We start from the raw sequence: 26,077 nt of genomic DNA, 5'->3' as shown, positions 1-26,077 counted from the left end.
TAAACAGAAATTATAGCAAAAAAATACCCATTATATGCTTTATTTTTTTCATGTTTGTCCTGCTGATATCATTGAATCATTTATGTTGGAATAGACCTCTAAGAAGATGATCAAGTCTAATTATTAGCCAAGCACGGCCAAGTCCATCATTCAACCATGCCACTACATGTCTCATCTAGGAATCTTTTTAAGTATCTCCAGGGATGGGGACTCCATCACTTCCCTGGGCAGCCTACTCCAGTGCTTGACAACCCTTTCTCTGAGAAATTTTTTCTGTTACCCAATCTAAACCTCATACAGCATACCTTGAGGCCCTTTCCTCTCATTCAGTCACTTGTTACCTCAGAGAAGTGACTAACCTCCACCTCACTATAACCTCCTTTCAGGTAGCCATTAAGAGCTACAAGGCCCCCCTCAGCATCCTTCTCCAGAATAACTCCAGCTGTCTCAGCCGCTCCTCATAGGACTTGTGCTCCAGACCTTCTCTGGACGCGCTCCAGCCCCTCCATGTCCTTCCTGTGCGTGAGGGGCCCAAAACTGAGCAGAAAATTCAAGGCACAGCCTCACCAGTGCCTATTACAGGGGAATGATCAGTGTCCTGCTCCAGTGGCTACTATTTCTGACACAAGCAAAGATCATATCAGCCCTCAAAAGGATATTCTAGTTCAGATCTAATATCTTCTAAACGATGAGAGAATTCAATCATGTCTTCTTCTTTATGTTCATTGAACACTTTCAACTGAATATCTAGTGCTTCGTTCTTTATATATTGTAGTTGCTGCAAGGAAGAAACAGCACAAAGACTTGTAAAATTAGCATTTCCATATGTAAATAAATGTATCTTTTTAATAAATTCCATAAGTTTATATTAGTTAAAAGTTTAAAATTACAAGAACACATGAGTTAAGTTAAATATTCTACAGGTAAATACAACTTCAGGCTGGCTTAAAATTTTTGCACAACAGCATGTCACATGTTCTTAAGCAAAGTCATAAAATGCTGAGGAATCAGAATAAAATCAGAATAAAGTGCAGAAAGCACATTTCACCTTTTCATTTTTATTTTAAGGCTGATTCTCGTAAAATGCCTTTGAGAATAATTTATTAGAACTTGTTCTCCCATTCTCGCTCTCAGGCTCAAATAATTAAAAAATTTAAATAGTAATGCAACGAGAGAAGACAAGATGCTTACTGGCAATAGTTCTTTCAATCCACTGCGCATAAATTCATTTCTGATGTGAAGCCTAAAATCCAAGTCATCAGGAGATGTAACGAGAGCATTGATGAGCTGCATGCAAGCTACCTGTAATAGAGTAAATAATAAACTATCTTATTTCCAAGATTTCAATATGCATCACAATCAAGAAGATACAACAAACTAATAATTACACATTACATAATTTCTAATTATGAAACTACTGTAACCTTATAACTAAGCTACTTAAATTCCTGATCAGCCACATGAGCCATAAATATCAAATTCTAGTTCACAAATTTCCATTACAATTAAATATTTTATCACTCCATTGAATTTTATCATTTTTATCAAATATCCTTTAGCCAATGAACTTTAGCAGGTAAAGCATAATAATGGACATATAAAAATCATTGCAAATATACATTTATCTATGCGTACATATAAGAAGTTAGTTACAGAATACAGTCTCTGTACAGTGAAACAAATATTTTTTTTTAAATGCTAAGTAAATTAAACTGAGCCTGAAGTACAGAAAGGGTTTTTTTTCCATTTGTTTTTGAAATAGTCATTCTTTAAACATACTAAGTATTACAGAATACTTCATGAGAATCACTTCTTCAGCTCAAAAGAAAGAATCAGGCCAACTACTGAGCAGACCCTCCTGAAAAATTAAGAGACTCATCTTGAAAACCCATAGCCAGGAGCAGCAGGAATTCACTGTCTGGATTCACAAGCCTTTAGAACGATGGCAACTTACTGTTTATCTCTAATACGGATGAAAAGAGACATTATTTCCTTTTTTTACCATCTTTACTGTTCGCACGTTTTGCTTCAATTTACAAAAAATATGTTATTCAAGTAATTCCAGCATTTTAAGGGCTTTTTAAAAAGCACCAGACCATTAGAATTCTATTTGGACCTTACATACTATGTCAACAATTAAAGCAATCTGGTTCAAATACTTTGCTGTAAAGCCTTTTATAGTCTAAAAAATGATGATGCATTAGGCAAAAAGTGATACTGGAAAGATGCTATCCCAGTCATCTTCAAAGTATGCAGAATTCCAAGTACTGAATTTACACATGGTCACAAGAGCAACTATGTACAAAGATGTACAAGCTACTTTGATACAGGCTGTGAGAAACAATAGCACCCATTAGGTTTCCAGAAGGAATGTTACATAATAGCACAGACCACAACCATTATCTCACCTTAATCCTCCTGCAAGGTATTTAAGCATGAGAGTAGCTTTATATATTACTTCAGCTGAACTGTTATGGAGGTGAATGGCAATTAGCATAATTTAGGCCTGTTTGACTGCAGTGTTAGTCTATGTAGAGGAACTTACTAGCTAACACTCTAGAAGAGAACAGCTTAGCGATGAGAACAGAGATGTAACAAATGTAAACAATCTGTTAATGTGAACCTGCTGATAAAATCAAGCAGACTGTGAGCTACAACAGGTTTTTAGGGACCAAGGGTTAGAATGACCCAATTAAGCATAGGGTATTATTCTTCACCCAAACCCACAAATTATGGTATTTGGAGCCATTTGAAAAGAGAATCTTGAGGGCCCCACAACTCTGCATTAGGAGCTGGGACCATCTTTTCAACTTCTGAAGATTTCTATGGCTCAAAAATTATGTCATAATAAATTCTGTTCAAGTAATGTTTCCTAATGTTTTCTCCCCTGCCTCACTGTAAGTCTGCCTTTGTATGTTTTGTTAGCAAAGTGTTTAACAGACTTTGGCCAGGCAATGAAAGCCTGCTCCTGTCCCCTCTCCATATTCTTTACAGTAAGGGCAATTAGATCATCACCTGATGAGGAAAAGTAAATAGCCTCACTTATCAAAGTGGAATATACTTACGGTGTGCTTTCTTTCAGAAAGGTATTGGCATTACATTAGTACCACTCAGCTTTAAAAGAACTCAGTTAAATAGGAATATAGCTAACAACACCACAACATTGACTGCTTTGCCTTACAGAAAGTATTTCCTGGAGAAAGATCTTCCTGATTTGGGGCTTCTTTGACGTTATAAATAAGAAACAACCCTTGGTTATTCTTCTCTTCTTATAAAGCTGCTAAATAGATAACAATTCGAGCCTTTTACTGTCACAGTGGATTTTTCATCTTTATAGTTCCTGTCAGAACAATTCTTATGATACTTCTCCTCCCTGAAATGTGTTATTGCCCTCATTTTATACAATTTGCTTCTGTAAGTATGTCTACAGTATTTTAGAAACTTAGGGGAAAATAGGACTTTGTTAACTTATCAATTATTTTCTTCAAATTCCAACAAAACCTCTGTATTGTTCTTCAAGCCTGTTTCTGCGCAAGTACTTTTTCCTGATATGTTTGTTACTGTCAGAGCATAGGTAACATAGAAGGGTGCTAACCCCAGCAAAGGAAATTACAACAACCAAAAGATAAATACAAATAATATAATTCTCTTACATCCAAACACTGACACCACAATACCAAAAATTTTGAAACCAGCTAAGGTGTCCAGTCTACTTTTCAAAAGTAGACTGCATGAAATCTTCCAAGGAATTGTCTTGACAGCAACCAACAGAAATGAGAGGTTCTGCTGCACAACCAAGTACTCTGAACACAGATAAAGCTCCTCATATTGAATATTTGTCTGTAGACCTCTACAGTCTTGTTCAGAATACACAGCCTTGTAGCCCACTTATTTTTGCTAGTAACCGGCTACAGGTTTTGTATGAAGCTAACACCACATGCTTCCAGAGCTCTCAGGCTTCATCGAGACTTGGCTTGCCTGTCTGGAGCTCAGTTTTGACTTACTTAGTTGCAACAGAATTTGTCTAGTAACAGAATCACTATCACCCCACTACTTGAACATTTTTCTTAGCCTTGTAGAAGTTTCTGGCATGAAGTTTACCATTACATACATTTCTGTAATTAGTGGATAGAATATGACCATAAATGAAACATAGAAATGTACAGGCGTGGGATGGGGTGGAGAAGTGTTAGCACTAGTGAGAGCAATTTTATTACACCACTAAGACATCACTTAGACTAAAAATTAAGTCCTTAGCTTTGAATACCAGGTGTTTTAGGCCCACAAACTGCACAAGTTACAAGGTCACAACAGAAGAATTTGGACATCACAAGTGGTTTAAAATGCAAGCAACAAAACCAATTATATTTACTGCAATAAAACCTTAAAGAATATATTGTCTTATTATCTGATTATGGGCTTTATTCTTAAAGCTTTTTTAATTTGTTTTGGTATGGGTCCACTTTATGAGTATTTGTCCTCCCCTTGAACAGCCAAGATTAAAATTTTTCCTTCCCCTAATTTTGATCTTATTTAGTTGAAACAAGTTACATAATCTACAATTCATCTCTCTGGAGTACAAAATCTTTCATTCAATTGCATTTTCTGGATTCAATTAGTTGTGCCATTCAAAAATCAGTAATTCAGTGCACTGACAGCTGCCACCAACACCTGCTCTCCTGTTAACATCAGTGAGGCATTTCAATGATTGTAGACTTCACTACCACAGAGTCAGTACCAAAGTAGAGTACTACAAGGTTACATTTACATTTCAACTCCATGTTGTTTGATTATATACAATTTGGAATCTTTGTCATTGTTATGACAACAGTTTAAAACACAGTATGTTTTCCTGTGAAACACTATGCGAATGGACTGTCGTGCAAGGAAACAGCAGTTATCACAGATGATTTAAACTATCAGGGAAGAGTCAATCAGAGACTGAAAAAGTACTACTATGAAAATCCTGATCAAGAGCAAACTATAGTTTTATCTTTGAGATATCAGAGCAATTTCAATGAAAGGATACCTACAGATGCAATTGTATCCAAAAAAAGATTATTTTCTTTAAATTTACCAAATCAACACAGTACATGTGCACATGTGTTACTCAAACAGAGCCGTGATACAACGATAAAAAGCAAGAAATTCATCAGTAAGATGTACTGCTATTCTAGTATTTCTAGTCAAATTTGATCAAGTGAGAATTAAATTGCGGCTCAGAACAAGAATATACTTTAGCCTTCCTGGAACAAACAAGACAAAGATCCACTGGATAATATCAGCTAACTATTGATTTGCGTAGGAATACAAGGTAATAGTGAAAGTCCCAAACATAAGCCTACAAAAAGCAGAATGAGAAAAACTAATACAAGAGGAAAGAAAAACAAGTTTAAGCAAGGGACAATGCTTACACATCTAGATTTGAACAAATAAGATCAGAAAATCTTTTTTCTAAGTTTAAAAACTTTTTAAAGGAACAAAGATAAAGGCAATAGCAGGAACCTGATAGAAGATCACAAACATTTAAATCACACACCAAGTGAAACTAATTCAATACCTAGGAGTTAGCATAAAAGACTTAAACCACACAAGGCCACAATAATTCGAAATTAGTTTGTGCAGTCTTGACATTTAGGTAAGGTAAGCTTTGTTCTGATTGACCCTATTACATAAGCAGTTATGGAAAGGACCTCATTAGCACAGAGCAACCAAGAATCATCAAGTTATTCAGCAAACCAAAATGTCACAGCCATCTCACATCCTAATATTATTAAATGATAAAGATTAAATGGTATTCCCTGACAATTGAAAATACTGGGAGGATAAGGCTATTGATGAATACCTCGGATCTTTTACTTTCTCATAAAAATGTTTCTCCTAGGATATGCATGAACCTGCATGTTTCCACAGGGATGAGTAGTATTCATTTTTCAGGAACTTAACCGGGAAAAACTGCACCTTTGCTTCCCTAGTGTTCCTCTTCTCAGTTCTAACTGGAAAATTTGAAGGAGCTGGCATCTGCAACTAGATCTGCATGGAAGAATAGCACTCTCCTGTTAGTTAAACCACCTGCTTGAGAAGTAGTGATGAAAACTGATTGTTAGAGAGTATAATCACTCATTTGATTTTCCTAGAAGAATGAGAAGTAGGCAACAAACAAGTTGTTGTTGTTGTTATTTTCTTAACTTTCTTACATATCAAAATGGGTTGTGTCAGAGGAGCTGTATTTCCTGCCTCCATGACTTGAACAAGTAACATATTAGACTTTTCAATTGTCATAATGAATACACAAGGTACCAGATTACCCTATATGTGTCTTAGGCTTAGGACGTTAAACTACATTTACGTTAACAACACTAGAACTCGATATTACTCCTGGCTGTAGCTATATTTTCAGAATAAGACTACTAATCTTGTCTTGAACCAAACTCAATTAAGTATGCCTTTCATAATTCTGGATTTTATGAAAGATAGAACATCTTTTGCATTCAACAAATGCAAAAAATAGATAGAGCTTTCACTAAAAATACAAAAATCACCCTACTGAGGCCTTTTATGTATTCAGTCTTCTAGTAACAGAAATGTTAAGTCAATTCAAAATTGAAAAGGTCAGTTGTTAGTGTCAAATTGAACTGCCACAAAGCAAGCATACATACATCAAGCAGACAATCAAGGCAAGTATGCCAAGTAACTGACAACTGTAAACTTCTGTCTCATTAAAACCCTGTCAAATTAACCACCAGGTCAATGTCATTGTTAGAAAAGTTTACAGCTGATTCACATGAGGAGGCTTGATTTTTCTGGTCTTAAAAAATAGATATCTAGCAACCATTTATGAAGTCTGAAAAAGTAAATATCAAAAAGCCTTTTAGCAGAAGGAACATACTTTAATGAAAGTTTAACTAAAAAAAAAATAAACAGAAGAGAACTTTTAATGAGTCTCCATGCCTACACAAGATATAGCAAACTAAATGGCAAAGCATTACGTATTTGCAGGAACTTTAGGCTAACACTCTCAGCAAAGCCAAATGGATATATTTAGCATAAGTATTTTAGCAGAAATATTGTAATGGTAACATTTAGAGTAAATTCTCATTTTTAACAATGCTTCTATCTTCTGTATTAGAGGATAACAAAATACCAGTTGGAGGTATAGCCCAATTGATAGAAGGCATAACTACTGGAAACAAACTTTTTTAATATTTGAAGATTAGTCCTAGAAAAGTTAAAAGTGCTAGTGCATAGGTAACTCAGCTGAAGTTTTCTGAACTGATTTGATTATCTCACCAGTAGTATCTTGCTCATGGAGCTGAGTACCCTTGCAAACAGCAGGCATTTTACCATCTTGGGTAAAACGAGAGGTACAAAGGACTAACTTAACTTGCAGATGGTAGCTTTTTTTCTGTATTAAATCTACAGTAGTTTTTTTTCCTTCATTAAATCTACACAGATGCAAATATACACAAGCCCTGAAAATTCAGCATTACACTCACACCAACATCCTCCTAATTTCAACTTGGTAGTCCTCAAATTCTTATATGCTCTAGACTCTTGAATTCTCTTAACTCAGATACAACAATCCTGGAATTGAAAAAAGAATTTCTGTAATCCAAAGTATTGAATCAATAAATCAAATAATGATTAATTAATCATTAATATTTTTAAAATCAAAATATTTTAATTTTTTTTAATATCCCAGAGAAAAACTGATATCTCAGAATTTTTTTGAAATTCGATAAAATTCATGGATAGTCCAGGGAAACTTTGGATGCCCCATCCCTGGAAGTGTCCAAGATGAAATTGAACTAGGCCTTGAGCAACCTGGTCTGGTAAAAAGAAGCCCCCTCATGGTAGCTGGGTTGGAAGCACATGACCTTTAAAGGGCCTTCCAACGCAAAACAGTCTATGATTACAAGAGAGAAGGGGTAAGGATGAAGGGACAATTTTTCAAAAGAGAATTCCATTGGTACTGGCAAAATTGAGCTACAAACAATTCCCCACCTGCAAATATTCCTTTATGGTTAGCTTTTCTGAGAGACAAATGAAACAAACAGCAACTTTTATTGTCAGACATGAACTATTTAATATAAAAGCAGAGTAAGGCAAGCATTTCTTTCAAACATTAATCTTTTACTATTTTTGTAATAGTAACAAAGAATTGATGTGAGAAATGCAAGCATAGAGAGCTACCAAGGCCACAAACATAAAAGCTCAGAGATAGAGATGGATACAGTGTTTGACCCAAGACCTTGGAGAAGGCTTGAAGCTTTAGAATAGAATAGTGAAACAGACATGAAATAAGAATAAAGATTTGTAGTTTAAGCCAAAATACGATTTAAGCAAGTAGAAATATGTCTCATGTAAGCAAATAAATATGTTAAGCAAGATAGTAGAAGATTTTAAAGATTTTAAATTATGAACAGCTCTCAGTTCAACCTGATTACATGAATATCAATTAGTTCATACCTACACTCTCAGACCAATGATTTATAACGATCATTCAAACAAAGCTAATACTTTGTGCCTTCCTGCAGTAAACTCTACATCCAACTGAAGCAAATTGAAAATAAGGTGAAAGTTTTCTTTCCTCAGACCTTCTGAGTGCATTATCATAAAATGAGCATGAGAGACAGACTGAATGATTTAAAACATTAATTATAAAATGCAGTTGCCTAAAAACTTGGTTTTTTACTATAATCAATATTCAATTTCAACAAATATTTCCAGAAGTGATATCATCTTTTTGCATCAAAACAAATGACTTATACTTCATTTTAAATATATACTGTCTTTTGACTCGCAAAGGTAAGATCTCAGTGAAAAATCAACAAATTGACTTGCAACACCCCCATGTTTCTAGGCCGAATCTTCCCATGCCACACCTTAAAAGACAAAATGATAAACAATATTCCACAATTTGACTCCAACTTGAAACAGTATCCCTACTCCTTTTTATTGTGATGACTTGTTCAGTCCAGAAAAGCATGTAATTTTATTTTCACTTGTTGCAGTGATTAAAAAAAATTACTTACTTGCAGCTGAACTGAGTTATCCTGAAGACCTTCTACAATAGGGGAGAATCTATCAACATTCCTCTCCTCTGCTGCTGCTGTTACAGCTTCCAATATTTTTTCAAGGCTGTGAGAAAAGAAAATAATTTCACTCAGAAGAGATATTTCAACTTGTTTATTTGCTGCCTTAAAAGCCATGTTGCCAAATTATTCACCTGCCTCAATTTCTTGTAAACAAATTTAGGATGTTTAAGCAATACTTGTTGCCTTTAGAGATTTTTGTAACCAAAGAATGACTTACTGGATCACAAGGGTTAAAAAAAGTATGCTAATATGAAGCGAAAGAATTGCTGCATAACTATTTCCATCTAACTAGTACATCCAGATGTGAAAAAGAAAACTCACTGATATGGCCACGATAAAAAAACCTACAAAGGTATGCTGAAAATTGACAATATAATACAGATATTACTTTCAAACCTAATTTAAAAGTTTTATAATTTCATTCAGATATAACTATAATTTGGGATATTGTAAAATTACCTTACCATTTCTTGCTTAAATACAGTACTCACGTGTTTTCCTCTCCTACAATGCACATTGCAGATAAGAGTTTAACTATATCCGTCATCATGTTAGTTTGCTTGGGATCGATTGCTTTGGCCAGCAACAAAAGGCTCCTCTCTTCTCCCAAAATTCTTTCCAACCCATACTAAATAACAGAAGAGTATTTGTAAGGAAGGGAATCCAAATGACCATCAAGTACCTAATAATGACACCAATGGTTTGTTCCCCTCAAGTAAGTATTTCAAATGACATTTTAGTCTGTGAAATAATCACCAAAAAAAAAACCTGAGAGAAAAGTCGCAAACAGGTCACTTATTCTGTAAGAAGGGCATATAACAGCATCAAAAGTTTACATTATTTATTTTGAATATTTCAGAGAAAAAGTGGCAGACTTCTGGCAGACAGAAAGAACTTCAAACCACAACCAACCAACCCACCACTTCCTCAAATTGCACAGACTTATACTCATCAGGTACCTTATCTAATTGAACTGTAGCAATTTCGATTCTAGAATAAATAAAATCCCATACCTTATTATTCATGAAGGCTCTCAAACACTGTATAACTTTATGCTGACTTCTTTTCACAAGTCTGTCCTGACTGAGTAAATAAAAAATTTAGTGTAAAAAAATGCTCTTTAAATATTAAGAAAAGCTAACTTTGTATTAAGACTTTATATTAAGATATTTATAGATATAATTAGAGATTATATGTAATTTATATTCTATTTATATTTAGAAAAGCTAATTTTATATTAAATCCTTACTTTTTTGTCTCAACCAATCGTTCCAAAACATCCAACAGCAGTCCCAGACCTTCTCGGCCAAAGTTTACAACCCAGCTATGAGAAAAAAAAAAGACATTTTAAAAACTTGACATGTAGAAGACTAATCACAGTGAAAGAAAATTTTCACCATAAATAAAAGCATACATAACTGGTTGGTGTTAAACCCAAAATATCTCCAAGAGAGCACAACAAAAATTTAAAATTTCAGCTACTACCAAAGGCATCTTTTGGTGAGGTTAAATCCTTGGCCAATTGTTTTTTCATGAGACAGATACCTCATGATCCTGTTTAGTATTACTCAAAACCCCTTGATATCAAATACAAGTAACACCACACTGACAGCAGCACTAACAATTGGAGGAAGAGAAAACCAGATACTTTTATTTTTTTTCTTCTAAAAGTAAATACATGATGAAAATAGATTCTCTCATTCTTGGATGGGTGTTTTCTTCTGAAACAGATTAGGCAAATAACTGGCAACTATTTTTGGCAGATCTGGCCCATATCTGTCCTAAAGATAATCCTACTAGATTCACTTATTTGAAAATTTTGTATTAGCAGAAATATGAGCAGCCACTTTGCTGCACATCCAACAGCTAGGGATAATCGACTAAAGTACTGATGCATTCTTACTGCCTTTACCTCTGCTTCCACAAAGGAACAAAAACTACTTACACTACCCAAAGAAAACACTCAGCTTTTTGTCATTCTGACAAAATACTAAGTTATCAGTGCCTCTATTTTCAGTGTATTTATTAAAAATGTCCTCTTAATGAAATTCAATCTGTTGCAACTATTACACAAAAGGGGAAGAAATAGTTGCAGAGAACTAGTTATCTGCAATAATATGTAGGACTAGATCACTTGAATCACTTTTAATGAACTGTGCTGGCAACTGTGAGGTCAAAACACCTAAATTATTTACTTGAAGATTAGTGACCAAGATTGTCCTTTTAGAAGCTTACTTTTTATAGTGATGGGAAAAAAACCACAGCTTTTTGAAGTAAACCATGGATTTCAATGCCTGTTTCTAAGTACCAGAGACCAAACAACTCAGTAACATTTGATTTAGATTTTCTCTGTGAACTAAAAATACAATTTACAAAAAAGACTAATTGAAAATCCCATGTGAGAATAACTCGGGCTACTGTAAAGCATGTATTTATTCTTCCACATAGACCATTATATATTCTAAATAAGACAACCCAATTCAGAAACAAAATAATAGAAGGAAAGAAGCAAATATGCATAGAGATGACCCATATCAGTGACTCTGCCAAGCCGGACACAGAGAAAAGAAAGTTGTGCAATCCTTTTCTAATCATGTCCCTACATTTCATTTGCATTATTTTAAACTACACCCTAAACAGTTTCCCCAAATTATGTGTACAACCACTGCCTTAAGTGGTAACTCTAAACAAAAGGATGTAATTAGAATAGAATAGGAAAAAATACAATTTAATGAATTAAAGTCAGCATTCAGAAATGAAGCTGCATGGAATAAATTAAAATTATGACTTATCAATGGTTACTGAAGAGTTAACCTTCCTTCAATAAAGCACAGGTAAACAAATGTTGTGCTTTCTTCTGTATAGATAAACACTACAGGTACAGAAAAAAATACCAGAAGAAAGGAGGGAAAGAAGAAAGCCTAAAGTACATTCAACAGAAGCAGCAGCACACATTTAGAAATAAATATGTTTTCTGGTGAACAAACTTACACCAAGGTGCCTGACTCCCATTATTGATTACCTTGACAAAAATAAGTTAGAAGATCAAAGATTTAGAAAATATTCCAAAAATTAAAATGAAAAACAATTGCCTACTTAGCACTAGAAAACAAAGGGAACTGCTTCTGCACCACATTTAATTTACCTTCTCTTAGTATTACCTTGTATAGAGCAGCCAACTCTATTAAAAATACCAGACCTACAAAGGATACATAATCAATGAAACAGAAAGAAGTTAAAATCATTCACTAATGCATACATACTCATTAACTGGAAAACCTTTTACATATCCATTAATTTTAATCCATTAAGAAATTAGAATATGATTAATCCTTCAACATGTGCTAATGATGTTACCTGACAGGATTACTAGTCAAGGACACACGGAGAGATTCTAAGCAAGTGACTAGTCTTTCATCCATTGACCCAGATTTTAAATCCTGAATAAATTCTTGGGGAGAAATCTTCCTACTGTTCTTGAGACTTCCCTGAAACACAGAAAATACACTTGTTTTTTATTTGGTGCATATAGAACTTAAAAAAATTATGAATGGTTAAACTTCATTTTTGTTCCTTGAAAAATAAATAATGTAGACCTATAAGCCCATAACTGATGCCTATCTACTATTTGCCAAATACTGACTAAATTTGGTCATTTTATGAATAAATTTATTATCAGCAGACAAAAACAACAGGCATGAAATGTACAAATTTATCACACATGCTCAGTGAAATAAAGTTTTTGTATTGAATGGATTCTGTTTATGCATTGCAAGCATCTTAATATTCAACAGAAGGAAAGACCAATTATGAGGTCCTCTGAAGAGATCACAGGGCACATGTCCAGAAGGGTTACTGCACTCACATAAGCACACAGAGCAAAGAAGCAAGATACCAGAACACTCAGCATGTTACTGCAGTAACTTCTGCTCTTGCAGAAGTAGGCATTCTTGTAGACATCAAAAACTAAAAAGTCTAGTCCACCTAGTATCCATTTCACATGAAGAATAGATATATTTTCTACAGAATCTATCTAAATACAAAAAAGCAAGCATACAATGGTGCATAAAACTTAGATTTGACTTAATTCAGTGCAAGACTTCTTTTTTTTGAAAATAGAAGCACAACTGTCATGTTGCACAAAGAGACTTACTAAATACTTCCTGATTAACTAGTGGCTTAAGTCAGTAATTGAAAAGAATTAGACTTGCAGTGTAATATTAACTTGAAATTATTCAGTGTAAAGGTGAGGTAGTCTCATTATATTATTATAGCTAGTTTCATAGAGGTGATGTTTTCTCCCTTCGTTAGATCCTCAGGAAATACTGAGAAGTAATCTTTTCTTCTATGAAGTAGAAGACAATTAAATAGTTTCTAGCAAAGAAATGAAGTTAAAAGCTGGGAAGCGTACAGAGACAGACCAGGCTGCTGAGCTGCCATCCAGAGGGACATCAACAGACAGGAAAAATGGGCAGAGGAGTTTCAGGAAGTTCCACAACAGAAAACTCTAAATCTTGAACCTGAGGAGGAATAAACCCATGCACCAATGTGTGCTGAGGCTACCAGCTGGAATGTAGGCTTGTAGAAAAATAGGGGTTGTGATGGATGACAAGCTGACCACAGGTAAGTGCATCACCAGCTGGATGAGGGAGATGACCCTTCCCATCAGCTTAGCAGTGGTGAGACATCTGGAGAATTCTGTCCAGTTCCTCACTGCCCAGCATGAGAGACATGGACATATTGGAATGAGTCCAGAAAGGGCTGTGGACACAATTACAAGAGAATCTGTAGTGCATGGAGAGAGAGGCTGGTAGAACTGAGATGGTTTAGCCCCAAGAAGAGAAGGCTCAGGGGAACCCTATCAGTGAAAGGACAAGAAGAACAAATTGAAGTACAGGAAATTGGTTAAACATAAGATGAACACAAAATTCCCCTCTCCTCCCTCTGTCTTCTTAAGCATGAGGCTGGCAAAGCACTGGAACAGGTTGCTCAGGCACACTGTGTAGTCTCCCCTATCAGAGATATTAAAATTGGAATAGATAAGAAATTGGATGTGACTATCTCCAGGGTCCTTTCCAGTCTAATTCTATTCCATGACTCTGTGACAACAGAACATTGGAGGCTATAATAGTCTCCACTCCAACTATATTTCCTCAGACTTCATAACAGATGCTCCAGACACCAAAAAAGAAAACCAAAACAAAAACAACAAAAACAACTAAAAAAAAAAAAAAAAAAACCCAACAACCAAACAAACAAAAAAACACCTGCTGCCAGGAATCATCTCAAAAATACAGCATCTCATGTTATCTCATGTCATATCTCATATGTCTCTTTGAAACATATGATGTTTCAAAATAGAGCATCTCATGTTATATTTTGAAACATCATATGTAATATATGGAATGTCATTCCAAACATGCTTCTGAATTGATAGATCTCCCTACTTGCTTAAGTATGAGGGTAACTTCCAATAACTATGGTCCATGAAAAAAAGTAGATGGTATGTACAGCAAAGGATGGGGGTTGAGGTGAGAATCTGGAAGACAGATCTAGGAAACCCAGAGAAAATTTTCAAAAATCAGGAACAATAAGTGTTCCCACAAACAAAACAAAACTCAGTATTTTGAGTTTTCTTTCATGGATCATTCCAGCTGGACTCTGCATAGATAAGATAACAAACTGACTAGAGACAAAATGACCAAACTTCCAGCAGCCTTCATGACAAAGTATTCAACTAAATGTTACAAGAGAGTTGGAAATTTCAAGAAGTCTCAGAAAATCTACTGGCAGCTCCTGATGTGCATACACTACTTGATAAGCAGTACTTGTATGCCTAAGCGTAAGGATTAATATCCTGTGTGGAGAATCTGTCATTTCCAGTGACTTCTCCCAGCAGTTCCTGCTGTAAAATTGACAAAACTGATATAACCAAAATACTTTTAAGTTGTCAGTAAAATTTCTTTCTTTTGATGCACAGTCATATAGGACAGCCATATGAACAGGACATACAGTTAAGATGGTTAGAAGATATTTTGGAAGGAATGTAATATAATCAATAGCAAGCGTGTGCAGTGCAAAGGTCACATGGGACAGGAGCCCAGTAAGCCTAGAAGAATTCACTAGAATGACATTTCAGATGTGACCCATCTGAAAATAGTGCCACACGCAGTGCAGACTCATATCAACATCCAGAGAGTAACCAGTCATCCATTTCAGACTCAGTTCCCACTGGAACATTACCCTATGCAAAAGAACCAGTAAACTGTGAATGTCTGTATAACAAACTACCACAGTGCTAAGTAGCACTTATTCATAGTTACGCCAAAGTTCTGCAACATAATAAGAATATGATACATCTGCCGCTGCTTAAATAAAATGAGAGCTGCATTTGGTATCAATTGTGAAACAGATTATATTAGCTTATTTCAGCATGAGAAAAGCTGCTTAAGTTCAAAATGTTCAACTTTACTGAGAAACAGGAAATATCTTGAGGCATCAGTGCCTCTAGAAACTTAATTGCTCAACTGAAGAACAACTGGTCTGTGAGCAGATGCAGCATGAAGTCAGCATTAATTAATCTAGTTAAAACATCACAAGGGCACAATGAGAAAAACAAAAACAAAATACTGAGAAGAAAATTCACTTTAAAAACCCAGTTTGTGCATTTTGAACATATAAAACAGCAAAACCTATGGTTGAATAACATGATAGCAATACTACTTTTATTTCCCCTTGACTATTAACCCCATAACATGGAATTTTATTTTCAAAACTTTTCTTTTCTGCAAGTATTACTATGCAAAGAGATGTGATTTGTGATTATTGGAAAGAAGTTGTGCACTTCTGAGAAAGAGAAACCCTGACCCTGAGGTCAACGATAAAGCTTTGATTACAGTAGAGCCCACTTTGATCACCAGAGGCTGTTTCATTTTCATTGATTCATTAGCAATGCAGTCTCTATTCTTCATTTTAATAGTTCTTAAAATGATAATTACTTTAAATGAAACATGCTCAGTACTCTCCATAACATTTGTGATTGAGGATATCTTTCCCAAGGCAAAATACCTTAGCACCCATCTCCTTAAAGTTCAAGAAGTATGAAAAGAAGTACGAACCACCAAAAGAAGTTACTGCAGTATCACTTATAGAAGGAGAGGCCCAAGACAGGATTAGTTGCACACAATAGTCAGGAGCTACGTGGCATTTCAACCTGCTCCAAAAAAGTAGAATACTTCCACAAAGTCAAGGTACACCAAAAGTTAGCCAAGAACTCTTGGGATACAGTGCACTGTTCTCTCTATACTCAGAAGACACTCAGTCCAACTAACTTGGGGAATGAAAGAGCATGCCCAGAACAAAGAGTTTTCAATGGCAAAGGAAGGAATTTCCCATCCCAAGAGCTCCAGCACTAATATGAAATCATCTGCAGCACAACTGGACCAAAGTACTGAATCTGTGCCTCACTGAAACAGCTTCTCCCAATATACAACAGGTGAATGTCACTTCCAGTTAAGACACAACAGCAAAAAGAGAGTTCAGGAAAGACAAGTTTCCGTGCATGGATTGGTCTTTAGTCATCTCCCACCACAGAAAGAGGAATACATAGTCTAGCAGCAGAGGAAGGGAACAGAAAAGAGAAAATGCTGTTGGGGACCTTAGGAAAACACACAAGACAACAGTGTGTGGCAAAAAATCATTGCCCTGGGGGAGGAAACAGACCTGTCCTCTTCAACAAAGCACCTTATACCTCTGGGCATAGTGAAAGAAGCTCCATTGCCAAAACACAAGTGTGACAGCATCCAAAGAAAAAAGGAAAATTGTAAATGGCACTCAGAAAGAAGGACCAATAATACATACTCTGCGGCCAAGAAGCAAAGACATGAAAACCTTTTTCTAGACAAAGAGGGCCTTAACATCACCACCATCAGCATGCTATGATTTCAGCAGCAGATGTGAATGCAGCAACACTGCACAGCCAGTCATGTTCTATTATCACATTACTTTTTAGATCAAACAACAGAGGTCTTAAAATACATATAGAGGCTAGGGGTGCCAATGATATATAAATCCTCACATACTATTTAAGGTAGGTAAAATTTCAATAATGTTGTAAGATCTACTAGTCTGAAGTTTCTTGATTTCCCATGCAATCTCTCTGAAAAAGAAGAACAAGCTAGACCTAGTCTTCTGGTATTAAGGACCTGTTAAACTATAGAGAAGATTCACGCCTTTGATAAACTCATCTTAAATAAAGTAATCTCCAGGCAGTTAGGTCCTGCACTAGGCATACCTACCTTACTAAAAGTGCTAAAGCATAACACTAATAATATACATCATGTGAAGTAGACAGTAAGATAAACATCTCACAAAAATTACTATGTTTAATGTTTTAATTTCTCAGTATTTAGTTATAATTATATCCAGACAATTTTTACTGATATCTGTAGTTACATACAGCAGTGAGAGTTGAAGATTCAAACATATGAATTCTAAAACAATCAGAATATCTGAGGACAGGATTAGCTATGCAGCATTTAGCACAGGAGTCAGTTCCCACTCTGCAAAAACTAGGCAGTTTTTCTTATGCCAACTGAATCCTTAATTTGGCCTTTATATACAACTCTTTGCACTGCTTTAGAACAACCAATCATTATAGGTAAAAAATGGACAATAATTGATTTTGTGCACAGTACTTTCATTATCAGCTATTACATAGCATCAAACATGGAACTCTAAGTCAGGCATGGAAAAGGCTCATCAGTGGAATTATTTTTAAACAATGCTAGAAAATAAAAAGGTTCGCACCAAACTTTTGCAAGAAGTTTTTGCAGAATCTTTCCATCTCTACTCTTAGTCGTACCCTTACTAAAAAAAAAAAATGCTGGTTTCTGTATAGAAGACACATTTCAAGTACAAGTGACTATCTGCCACTGTGACTTGTAAACCAGTAAGACAGACACAAACATTTTTAAAGATCACTATGAGAAACAGAAGTTTGTCAAAGGAATGTAACATGCATGCATCACTTTTTCTGACCAATAGGGAATAATGTAAGCTTTTAGTCATTTACTTACAGACTTGGAAGCAGTGCTAATATACTGCATCACCATTTCTTTTTTGGTATTAAAATCCTTTTCTCTCAATGGCATCTTCTTGTCTTCATTTAAATTCATATCCTCCTAGAATGGGATAGGAAAAAAAAGAAAAAACAATCTTAAATGCCATATGCCAACAGAATTATTTTAATGCAAGATACTGAAATAAATAAATAAAGACACAAAAATACAAACTTATGCAACTGAAAGCTGTTATACAAACAACTTTCCGTAAGATTTAATCAAAACCATAAAAATCCTGATCCTTAATCCCTCTGAACTCAAAAATCAAACACAGTCAACTATACTAAGATTAACAAGTGCATCACAACAATTTTTAGTACATTCCCTTCTTAGAAAAGACCTAGTTTCACACGTGTGCACCAAACTACAGAAGAGCATTATTTAATACTTCCCAAAGCATTTATAAATGTAATCAAACCAGTATTTTACATATTTTTAATTTCAATTATAATTTTTAATTTATTCTGTAATTCTCTTCCTCTCTTCTCAAATGCTTCATCTTGGCAGCAGAATGTGGTTTGCGCTGAAACTAGTTCACAAATTAATAAATCATCTTTGCAATAAGCAAGGGCAAAATTCCTAAAGATTAAATCAAAACATTCAACCCTCATCAAAACCCCATCATAATTCATTCACCCCAACAAAAATCCAGAAGTCAAAAAGAGCAGAGAGAGACCTACACTGAAAACAAACAAGTGACACTTCTGATTGTCACTAGCATTTCTGACACAGGGAGTTCTACTGCACCAGCCTAGAAATGTTCTGATCATTGTAATCAGTTGCACATCTGAGAAATGGCATTTCTCATCATGGTGTAAGTTAATAAATAAAAGGAAAAATAGAAAAATAAATTTTAAAAAAAGTTTTCAGGAACAATTACAATTTTGGCACACACATATAAAGCACATACAGCATACAGCATGTGCTTTACTATGTGCATTACTCAAGCTTAGCAAGAATTACTGCAGTTATTTTCAGCTGAGACTCATGAGGTGAATCCTCATAAGCTTTGGCAGGAGCAATGCTACAAAATCAGTGAATAAGCATCTTAATAACAAAGTTATTTCACCTAGTCAGGAATCAAAGACAAACGGTACAGACAATCCTTAGAATTTGTACAACACCAAAACTTAAGTTTCCTTGTCTTTCAATAGCTTTCAAGCTGAGTAGAAGAGAATGAAGCACAGTTCCTAGAAACATTTACACTTTTGTATAAATTCAAGTTTTGAGAAGTTACTGCAGAAAATGCTTGACCCCTGTCATCCTGGTTTCAGCTGGGATGTGGTTAATTTTGAGTTCGAACTAAAAAAAAAGACCTTTTCACATTATCATGTAGCTATTGCAAAGTTCATTCTTCTATTTAAAGCAGTTTCTTTCAGACTTGCTCTTTCATGTTTTCTGAAAAGTAGCTTCTAAATTTAAACAAAAGTATTTAACTTCTAAACACAAAAAAAAACCCCAAGAATTAAGGAACCTGTCAACACAAACTGTATTCCATAAGCCTAGATATAATAGCAGGTTAATTTGTAGGAAATATTCCGTGTGTGCAGTAAAAAATCATTTTTTTGTTCTTATGTTCAACAAACGAAAAATCATTGAAACAAATAATTTATGCAGACTAGAGTGATACAAGGGGCACAACAGATATTGCTTAGTTAATAAAATACTTCATCTCCCTCCTTTATTTCTTAAATAATTGAAATATATTCTACAGGTAAGCAATAACTCTTTGGAAAAGAATACATCATTTCACATGGGTATTTTCCTAATAGCACTAACAGAAATTAAAGGAGGTAAATGACAATTATTATCTTTATTATCTGGTTTTATGAGCTCTTTCATAATTTTTGCCATGAAAACCACACAAGACGCCACTGCATAAAATAGTGGGAGAAGGAAGCCATATGCATCCAGGAAAACCCCAAGTACAAAGTAAGACATTCAGTAAACCGTAAGAATTGAAAAACTTCTCCCTTCAGTACCAACACACTGACTATTTTTTTTTGTACAAAATTAGTTCTAAAAGCCTGGCTACAACAAATTGCTCAAATTGTTCACCAATCCACCCCTCCAAATCACTTAATTTGATCAGAACAGCAAACTAGAGGCTACAATATATAATTAGCTATGTAATCTACTGTGACTAAACTAGCTTTATTCCAGCCCATTCAAATGTGGATAATCTGAAAAATCCTTTCTGTAGTGCATGTTATAGATGAAACAACACTGATAAAGTAGCTTAATACAAGTTTAAGTGCTTTGTTATTCAATGAAACTAGGAAAGCATTCCAATTATCCCGATGTCATCAGCACTTTAACATATTTTGCAAAGTAGTTTTAAAATTGGAATTAATTATTTAAGGAACCATGGATATAGGCATCTATATTTATCTAGACATGCAGTAGTCGGTTTCTGAGGATTTATTGAAAGTTTCTATTTATTTATGGCACAGTACAACATCACACACTACCCCATACCAGAATGTCTGTAGGATGGTAGAGAAATACAATCTAAATGCAAGGGGTGTGTAGAAGGATGCACACCTTCAAGTTTTATTAAAAATAACTCTCCCATTTTCTGAGCGATTATAAGTTACAGTGAAACTTTTCATAGAAGCAAGACATCAAAGAAAAATGAACCATTTGGCAACAAGGACAAATAGAAAAGTTGGTAACAGTTAATTAATTAACTGTTAATTAATTAACCTTTCCCTCACCAGCTTAACCATGAAAACCCTGAATGTTATCCTTCAGTTACAGTTCTCAAGAGTTCTACAAAAGCTTCTTCAAAACTATCATCACTGAGTACTAGGAAGTACAAATTGCACGAAGGTACTTCTCTCATTGCACATTGCATTTTTTCCACATGCCAGTCCCTGGTAGTCCCTTTGTATTTCAAGAGTTACCTGTTACTTGCTGTGAGGCAGAGAAAGAAATAATAATCTAGGCATCATTCTCCTTGTTAGTGTTCTCTCGTGCTCTTCAGATTTCAGTCACTCTTTTCTGATGGCCATTCTGTGTTAAGTTTTCAATTGCCCAAAATGTCATCATCACAACAAAAAGCTCAACCTACTGAGGTGCTGCCAAAGCCACATGATCTTTATGACTGCTCTTTTGTAGTGCACTAACAATGACAACTAAGGAAAAAAGCAAATTTGCAGACAAATGCTGCTTTGGAGGCAATTCTCTCTTTTTGTGCAAGAGTGACATGGCACATAAATTGAGAACCAAATGTGGCTGTGACATTTGAAGGCATAAAATCTCTTTGTAAAAGTTTCAGTTCATCTTAAAAGGAAGAAAGATCCCCCATTTCTTGTTCCTCCTCAAAACCTGTTGCACAATCTCACTTCTAATTTCTGTTTTAAATATATTTGGACCAAAAATTTGCAAAAATAATTCCAATACTTTATTTCCTGAGAAACACCCTAATAAATACACAATTACAACTCACAACAACAATTGAATTAATAATTCAGGTAAAGATTAGAACACATGCACAGAAGAATACCTGTTCCACCTATCACTTAGCCATGTTATCATTCTTTAAGTAAAACCAAGTGTAAGACTCTTACCATCATTTTTTCAAACAGTGCTATGATTTCTCTTTCCGACAGTGATTTTGTAGCAAAATCTTCCATCTCCATGGGTGTGGATGACCAGTCTGTAGAATGTGACTGCTTCATATACGGCAGAGGAGGTCTTTCTTTTTTACATCTTGGAATTCTTATACTGGCAAATCTATCCAACTGAAAATACAAAAGGTGTAACATATTACATACTGCTTCCATTCTGTGTAACCCTAATTAACATGGGTGTTCTTGGAAATTGAACATCCTTATTTTTCTGCGGTAGCTTATCTGTTATTTAACTGCCTTATTCTAAAGGCTTTTCCTAAAGATACATATGATGGTCAGTTGCCTAGCACTGGAGTTAACCGACCAGAATCCCATTACATCAGAAAGAAATCATGCAGAACATCAGAATTTTACAGAAAGTTTGGAGGAATAGATATCTACAAAACCAATTTATGAAGAATTCTTTCCAAGCGTTACATGTAGAATATGAAAAAGTAGGCTTATTTACCAAAAGCATAGTTTTAAAGTGGTTTTAGTTACCCAGAAACAGCCGTACTCCTAACACGGCTACAGAATATACAGACACGAAAAGAAACTATTTTTCATTAAAAGACAAGTTAGCATAACTAAGACATGGTTCTATTTATTTTCTTTATATTTCTATTTGGTTTTGTATCATGTAATAAGAAATTTTGTTCCAGTTATTTAGAAACTCATTTAGGAGAAACCATTGACTCCTCTATTAAAGGCATGTAGAGTACGTTTATTATTTCATGAACGATCCTTATGACTAACCCCCAGCACATATCAATTGCTATGGCTTTATTAACCCTTCCAAGAGCCAAAAACCTCCTTTAGAAAAGTGGTTTGGGTTGTGGGATTTTTAACTTGTTAGATATTTACCAGCTTTTTGATCAAGAGTTACTAAGTGAAACTTTACACATTTTCCATGCTAGAGCTTGTGTGTTTTAAGGTACATGGGCAAGGACCAACAGAAAGCAAAAGCAGCAGACACCTAATGAGATGCGCTACATCATCATCTTTGTAACACCCTTTTGAACAGATATGAACGGCAACATCACACTTGTCAACACAAAAGTTATGGAAACATTTGATGCATAAGAGATTTTGGACAAGATTTCAACCATATCAACAGACTTCTGTCTCGCAATGCTATGCAAAAATATTCTGAGGCTTCAATATATCTTTAAGATAAGTATCTTGAGACAAGTACATCAGTTACCAAACTAAATGACAAGTAAAATTATTATAGCATCTGTGGAATTAAGATCAGAGAGAGCAAAGAAAATCAGTAGCAAAATTGGGTACAAGTGTTCCACTCTAGTCAGAGCAAGAATTGACTATCAGACGTCCATGAAGAGAGGTTTAGAGGAAAAATATAAAGACTTTAATTCTTCCAGTTCAAAATTGAAAAGAAACAGTTTTTGGAACATAGAAATAGATTGTAAGTTACTCACAGATGGTTGTAGAACATGCAAAAGCAGAAAATTAATATAGCATAAACATAAAAGAGCTCAGCATGGATGGGGCCCTTCTGTGTCACATCAAACCAGCAGGCAATGAGGAAAAGCATACTCTACAGGAATAATTACATAGGCAAGACCCAGGAAGACAAAGAATGCAACAAAAGCAAAAGGGAGGCTAACATCACTGGAAGTGAAGTAGTAGTCATCAGTAGCAAAAACCATCTTACATCTTGACTGGAAAGCAATTTCCCTTCCTGCTTTTAAAATCAGAAGTCTATGGTAAGCATGGGGAGATGAAGCCAGACTTCAAACTGAAGTGACTATACTGGAATTGTAAAAAAATCCTATTATATGAGACTTTTCTTTTCAAGCAATATCTTTCACAGAGTACTGATGAAAGGCAGCGTGCCTGCTCCAAAAAATGAGCTAGCCAGTAGCTTCTCCATGCCCCCATATCTTCACTATAAAGTGCATAACCTAAGACACAAGCCATTGTATTTGCAGATGGTTCACATACAGACTTGAAACAGGTGTAGAGGGAAGACACTTTGGCTGAAATTATGGATTTCAGCCCATGACTCAGCGAACAGAGAACAATTTCGGTTTAAGACAGCTGTGCCCTAAATTCCTTTTCCTGAAAAATCTCAGTATCTCCTGAAAAATCAGTATCTCCTGAAAAATCTCAGGCCTTTCTTTACAGTCTGTGCTCCCCAAGTGTCTCCTCTTCCTGCTCCTGCTCCACAGCAGCCACAGAAGAATGCAGGCAGAACTGCATGCAGTCTGAGAGATCTCTAGAAACAGATAGCCCTTATTTAGGGAGAAGGGCCAATTCATCCTTGAAAAGAGATATTTCACTTGTTCCCATTTTCAATTTATGGTTTGGTTTTAAGCTTCTCTTGAATATATAGCAGATGTTTTGCATCATTATACATTATGCTGTAACATTCATGTTCCCCATATTCACCAAATCCTATACCACTCATCCTAGAGGAGGAAAGCACATCTTGGAATATATTTGATCCAACAGAACATTTAAGACAAATTGAGATAATAGGATTATAAACACATTTAAACATATGTCAAACTAATTACTTTAAATAATTTAAAACAATGCAGTCTAAAAAGAAGATTCCCATACATTAATAAAAGGGAATTCACAACAAGATTTGCACAGCAGTAGAGTGTGGATATTCTACATATACTTCCCTTTTGAATTATACATTGATAGCGCTTCAGAAAAGTTAATACTTCTCAGTATTCCACACAGGCAAATAATTTCATGGTCCACAGAAAGCACTATACAGAAAGAATAGAAATTTCATTGCTTGGGTGTAATGAAATCTACCACTGATGCTGCTGGTGATCCAAGTGCATAGAGGAGGAAACGGCAAAAAAAAGTTCAATAATCTTCCATGTTACACCAAAACATTTTAAATCAGACTAACCAACAGGCTATAGCTAAGCTTAGCTTTGATACAGTTTCACTGGAGCTTAAAGCAGGTTTGACCTTGCATCCTTCCTATTTTTTGGTACTTATTTTATCAATGGATACATATAGATGCATACAGGAACAGTGCTCTAGGACAGTAAGAAAAATATCTGTAGGAGCCAAAATCAAGCAACCATCAAGGATGAATGGCAAGGCTTATTGGCTTATTTCATAGGGTGACTATTATTCCACTGAGAGCCCATGAAATAAGCAAGTGATTTTATGCCCACACCATGGCCCTGAAAAGTCAAAGTTAACAGAGATCCACAACACAAACTTTCTGATTCATCACACTTTCTAATCAGGTCCCTAGAAAGTAAATTTTTTTGTGCTCTGGTTCTGATATTAGTAATGACTTCTTATACCACTCTCCATAAGAAAATAGCATATATTGAATTTGCACATTTGATAATGCAGGAATCAATGGATTAGTTACTGCTAGAAAAAATTTTGGCACTACAGCTTATCAAGACATCACCTACTAACAGAGTTGCTACGCCTACAGGAATGAAAGGTGTTACTTCACTGCCACCCTGCCTCCCTCATCTCTCCCTTAATTAACACATCACATCACCTATTCCTATATTAAGAAATTGCTCAAAAATGAAATCCAGCACACTGATGTAAAAAAACCCATTCATTATCACTGTAAGTGATGGCCTTAGTAACAGCACTGAAAATGGCCCCTGTGATGGCCCTGCTTCTTCATCCTCTCCACCCTCTCCTATCTCCTTGTTCTCCTTGACTGCTTTTGCTAAATCTTTTTTGAAGGGTTACTTTAATATACATCTCTTCTGCTTGTGTACAGGGGCAAGTGACACCAGCACATGTTGTTTGTCTGCTTCAGTGGCACTGTTTATCATCAGGCTTGAACTAACCACAGTGTCTGTCACGGTGACTAGAACCGCTGCAGGGCCTGGTGTCTCACTGTCAGATTCAGAGACCTTTTTCCCTCCTGAGGGCACTGGGCAGTGCTGGGCATGGCTCAGTGGGCCTGGGCCAGGCCCCAACACATTGCAGGGATTTGGATCCTCCTGGGTTGTCAAGGTGACAGAACACCTTTTCCAAGGCCAAAACTTTTACTAGTTTTTCGGGATTATGCACTTGCTAGGGGTAAAGTGCAAACACAGACCACTGCCCTAAACACTGGCTCATACAGTCCCACACACTTCTCCACTCCAAACTATCCAGCTTTTGGGCAAATGTCTGGGTGATGTTCTTAATTAAGATGCTGATCTTAAACAAGACCTGAACCATATGCAATAACATGCTGGCTCCAAAAAAAAGGATCAGGTTGGTTTCAAGA

General features: G+C 35.4%; 1 protein-coding gene across 1 annotated transcript in view; it reads right to left on the bottom strand.

Annotated features, from left to right (window-relative positions):
- Positions 1 to 26,077, bottom strand: part of DIAPH3 (diaphanous related formin 3) — a gene marked incomplete at both ends in the record, with an annotated part of 197,483 nt that overhangs the window by 153,782 nt on the left and 17,624 nt on the right. Inside the window, 9 exons of the mRNA XM_084226963.1 lie at positions 646 to 778; positions 1,192 to 1,302; positions 9,036 to 9,141; positions 9,590 to 9,726; positions 10,112 to 10,181; positions 10,348 to 10,422; positions 12,456 to 12,586; positions 18,176 to 18,280; positions 21,793 to 21,966. Coding sequence (XP_084083089.1) covers positions 646 to 778; positions 1,192 to 1,302; positions 9,036 to 9,141; positions 9,590 to 9,726; positions 10,112 to 10,181; positions 10,348 to 10,422; positions 12,456 to 12,586; positions 18,176 to 18,280; positions 21,793 to 21,966 — 1,042 coding nt within the window. The remainder of the gene's footprint in view (positions 1 to 645; positions 779 to 1,191; positions 1,303 to 9,035; positions 9,142 to 9,589; positions 9,727 to 10,111; positions 10,182 to 10,347; positions 10,423 to 12,455; positions 12,587 to 18,175; positions 18,281 to 21,792; positions 21,967 to 26,077) is intronic.

Source organism: Fringilla coelebs (assembly GCF_963513975.1).
Source record: "Fringilla coelebs genome assembly, chromosome: 2".
Classification (NCBI taxonomy): domain Eukaryota; kingdom Metazoa; phylum Chordata; class Aves; order Passeriformes; family Fringillidae; genus Fringilla; species Fringilla coelebs.
The sequence above is the reverse complement of the archived record's forward strand: the minus strand, read 5'-3'. Positions and strand labels throughout refer to the sequence as shown.